Consider the following 4,765-nt stretch of genomic DNA (forward strand, 5'->3'; position numbering starts at 1 on the left):
AAATTTCTCAAAATTATCGGCAAATTGGAATGTAGGTGAGATAGCCAACAAAGAGTTTGAGGTTCTCGCTCTTGATGGACACAATTTCCCTACATGGGCAACGGACATCAAAGTGAGTCTGCCACGATGCGGACTATATGCATGCTTATCGGACTCTGATACGAGTACAAAAACCATGACAGAGAAAAACAAATATGAGGCCTTATACATCATAAGGAATCATATCCACCCAGACTTAAAGTCTGAATACAGGATGGAGGAAAATCCACGTGCATTGTGGAACAATCTCAAGCAGCGCTATGAACAGCAAAAGGCAGTAGTCCTACCTGAGGCATCTCATGAGTGGAACTATTTGCGCCTACAGGACTTTAAGACTGTGGATGAATACAATCATGTTGTTCATAGAGTCAGCCAGAAACTCTGATTTTGTGGAAAGGAGCCTACTGAGGCAGAAAAGATTGAGAAGACATTGTCAACAATGCTTCCATCTGAAAGAATCCTTACACTCTCATACCGTGAGAAGAACTTTACAGATTATGCCTTACTGATTCAGACATTGCGTTAGGCAGAGAAGAACCATGAGATAACCATCTGGAACTCTCAGCAGCGCCCTATGGGAACTGCACCTCTGCCTGAGGTACATGCGAACATTAAGTAATCTGCTCAGAATGGAAAAACTCAGTCTAGAGGTTCACCTGGCAAAGGCAAGCGCAAGAGAACCCGCAAGCCACGTGGAAAATTCCAGAAAGGAAAAGACGACGTTTCTGAGCCTAAATATGATAAGAACAACAAAACCGCTTGTTACAAGTGTGGTTGTTATAATCATGTGGCAAAGAAGTGTCGGACCCCGAAACATCTGGTGGATCTCTACATGAAGTCCGTAGGTCGTGCACATGATGATCAGAAGTTTGAAGCACACTTCACCTCCTTTGAGATGGAGACGGGCACTTCGGACCAAGTTCCACATGGAACTGGACCAAGCAACGCCGCGACTTCACCAACCGCTGAGGATGAACCTCTGAACGTCGATGACATGATTGTGGATAACTCCACGGATGTGTTTGGAGATCTCATTTAGACTCCATCACAACTTAGTCATTTCTCACTTAATTTGCATGCAGTATTGTAATTTGAACATGATGTTGCTATTTGCTTTGCTAGATTGTATTTAAGTACTCGTTTGATTAATATCATCGATATGTTCTATATTTTTCATGAGTTGCTATTTAAATTTTGAATTGTATATACTTTACGGGAGTCAATCTAATGGAGGAAGAGATATGCCTAGTGGACAACTGTACCACTAACACTAAGGGAAGTGAGATATTTCCAGACTCTTACCAAGAAGGAACTAATCATCGCTTTATGTGATGCTATGTTAGTAGGACCTGAAAAGGCCACTATCACACTTCCAATGGGTACACAAATAAATATCGTGGAGGCATCATTTGTATCACGATTCAACTCGTACCCTACTAAGTTATAGCTGTTGGGGGAATGACCCAACCCATATTGTAAATGGGCCTCATGGGATGGCCCAAGGGCATATTTGTAAATATTGTATTCATTAAGGGGTCGGAGCCAAATTGCCACTCCTCCCTTCCTATATATAGCTGACCCAAGGGGTCAGGGGGGCTCGGGAGGGAGTGAGCTCTTGACACTTGCTTTCAGTTTAGTGTCCTCTCCTCTTTTACTGCTTGGATGAATCTTTCCACCAACAGTTTGGCGCCCACCCGTCAGTTCGTTCCACCACATCATCCACGGCTCTTCGTTGATAGCATTGGCTTCAGCTCCAGCTAGAATGGCTTCGGCTCAGTCTCTTCGCTGTGGCTTCGGCTCCAGCCATAATGGTTTCAGCTCCAGCTCCAGCTACGGCTCTTCGTTGATAGCATTGGCTTCAGCTCCAGCTAGAATGGCTTCGGCTCAGTCTCTTCGCTGTGGCTTCGGCTCCAGCCATAATGGTTTCGGCTCAGCTTCTTCGCCGTGGCTTAGGCTCCTCGTCTTCGGCTCCAGCCAGAACGGCTTCGGCTCAGCCTCTTCGCCGTGGCTTCGGCTCCAGCCAGAATGGCTTCGGCTCAGCCTCTTCGGCGTGGCTTAGGCTCCTCGTCTTCGGCTCCAGCCAGAACGGCTTCGGCTCAGCCTCTTCGCCGTGGCTTCGGCCCCAGCCAGAATGGCTTCGGCTCAGTCTCTTTGCTGTGGCTTCGGCTCCAGCCAGAACGGCTTCGGCTCAGCCTCTTCGCCGTGGCTTCGGCTCCTCGTCTTCGGCTCCAATCAGAGTGGCTTCGGCTCTGGCTCTTCAACGTCAACTTTGGCTTCGACCCGATGGGCTTCGGCTCGGTTTCGGCTTTTCGAAGCCAAAGCAGTCGCCGTCCACTTTGGCTGCGGCTCCGGTGTCAGCTTCGGCTCGGCTACGGTGGTACCCCTTCGGCCCGCAGCAAAGACATCAGCAACCCAATTGGCCCACGACGTCAGCAACGGCCCAGCTTGGCCGATGGTACACAGGTTTGCATCAGCTAACCAACTGAGCCACGTTGTGTCTCTTAACACAGTTTTCTTTGCACTGCTTTTTAACGTGTGACTTCCCTAGTGGGGCAGCAAATCGCTTCGGCAGGAGCTTACCCTTCGCTCCGCTTGAGCACATGCCAAGATATATATTCTGGAATCTCATATTTGACACCAACGTTATTAATTTCTCATCCTTCGTACACATATTAATTCCTGGAAAAGCATTTCCCACTCTTTGATTGCATCAAGCACGGCTTAAATGGCTCATGTTTACATAATTGATTTGAGACATCGAAGCGTTCGTGGGAACGACCCTTGCATCTGTTATTTTATATTATACCAATACTAACGAAGTCCATACATTTGCAACTAACCACGAGCTACTGCAAATATAAGTTTATCTCTAATTTATTATTTATTGTTCAAAATGAACGAGTTATGGTCTTCGTTTCATATTAACACAGACAAAGCACATGGCCGAGGCTTCGGACCCGCGCGAAGCAAAGCACTGTGTCGCCACAAGACGTCATTTACCCTTCGATGAGGATTAATTTTTGCCTTCAATCTATGATAAATATTTATACATTTGACTAATCCGGCTAGCATATTTTGCTAGCTAACCCTTCGCCAGTGAATAAACACCTTCGGTGGGCTAACCTGGTGGACAGAAAAAGTGCACAGCCTCAACTTCGCACTTCTACTATGTTATGGACTTCGGTTCTCAGCCGAATGGCCCATGCCGAATGCACCGGCGCCCGCTTCGGCCCAGCATCATCTTCGGCCATGCCAAAGGTACCGGCGCCCGCGTCGGCCCAGCATCATCTTCGGCCCAACACAAAGGCTGCGGCCTGCTCACGCGGCGCCACCAGCCCGCGCGCCCCCTTCGGCCGAACGCGAAGGCGGTCGGGGACGAGGCCCCGGCGTGACAACCTTCGACGGCTCGGCCCAGCAAGGCCATAGCTTTGGCACAGCTTCGGTATGAAAAGCGGCGAACGGCGTCCCCTTCGCGCCCCGACATCCTCTACAGACCACGAGGCGAAGAGCGCCTCCTTCGGCCACGTGCAAAACGCGCCTCCGGTCCGGGCGTCCTCTTCAGATCGGTGGCATCCTCTTCGGCCAAGCTGAAGAGCGCAGAACACGCACCCCTTCAGCCCACAAAGCGAAGAGCCTCTTCTTTGGGCCACGACGCGGCAACTCTTCGGCCTGCTTCGGCTCCCCCCCGCAACCCAGCTGCTTCGGCTGGACTTCGGCCATGGCGCGCGCAGCTCGAAGAGCCAAGGTCAAGGATTTTGGCCACCTTCGGCCCGGCGTCTTCGTCGACCTACGACCTCTTCAAGACAGCATCAGCAGCTTCGGACCACAGCGCCTACATCGGCCCAGTATCGACTACCTCTGTCGGCCTGTTCGCCTCTTCGGCCCGCAGGGAAGCACGGCCTGTCGCCGCAAGAAGTTTTTTCTTTTTTTATATTTTTTAAAAATAAAAATTTTAAAAATATATGTCCGTTTTGAAATATTTCAAAAATACCCCCGGTCGCCCCCCATAGGGCGACAGACCTTAAGTGTAATTTTTTTCTTCAAAATCGCAATGAGGTCCCTGGAAAAAAAAGGCACTGTCGCCCCCCCCAACGGGCGACAGGGGGGCCTGTCGCCCCCCCCTCGGGCGACCGCTGGGCCCAGCCCACGAGCGCGGCAGGGGGGCCTGTCGCCCCCCCCCCCCGCGGGCGACAGGGGGGCCTGTCGCCCCCCCCTCGGGCGACCAGGGTATCCCCCCTATAAAAGCTCCAACCCTCCCCTTCCCTCCTCATTTGAGCCCGAAAATTCCACCAAAATTTCAGAAAAAAAGAGAGGAGTGAGGAGAAGGAAAGCGGCGAAGCCCTGCCGGATTCAGCACTTGTGATCTGCAGGTTAGTATATTTAGTTTATATATTGTTATATTTTAGTACTACGTATTTAAATATGAGTAATTTAAGTAGGAGTGAGTAATTTAATTTAATTAGTGCTATAGTAGAACCATTTAAGTAGGAGTTCAATGATACTTTAGTTTGTAGTTACGTAGTAGTAAATTAGTTTAGAAAATTAGTTCTACGCATTTATTATTACAATTGCAGTACTATTAGAGACGTGTTTATAAATTAATTATGATTTAGAATAGAATTTGGCATATGCAGTATAGAATTTGAGTGTCATCACGTAGTTATGAATACTTATACGTTGTAGTTGAATTTCATACTTAGTTTTTACGGATTATTGAATAAGGTAG

The 4,765-nt window shown here is 48.8% G+C and overlaps 1 protein-coding gene across 1 annotated transcript; it reads left to right on the forward strand.

Moving 5' to 3' along the window:
• The first annotated feature begins 253 nt into the window (after positions 1–253).
• Positions 254–1,078, forward strand: LOC120709782. The gene is made up of 3 exons (XM_039995433.1): positions 254–406; positions 566–637; positions 683–1,078. The coding sequence occupies exons 1-3, from the start codon at positions 254–256 to the stop codon at positions 1,076–1,078; spliced, it is 621 nt and encodes a 206-aa protein (XP_039851367.1).
• The last annotated feature ends 3,687 nt before the right edge of the window (positions 1,079–4,765 follow it).

Source organism: Panicum virgatum, chromosome 5K (genome assembly GCF_016808335.1).
Source record: "Panicum virgatum strain AP13 chromosome 5K, P.virgatum_v5, whole genome shotgun sequence".
Lineage (NCBI taxonomy): Eukaryota > Viridiplantae > Streptophyta > Magnoliopsida > Poales > Poaceae > Panicum > Panicum virgatum.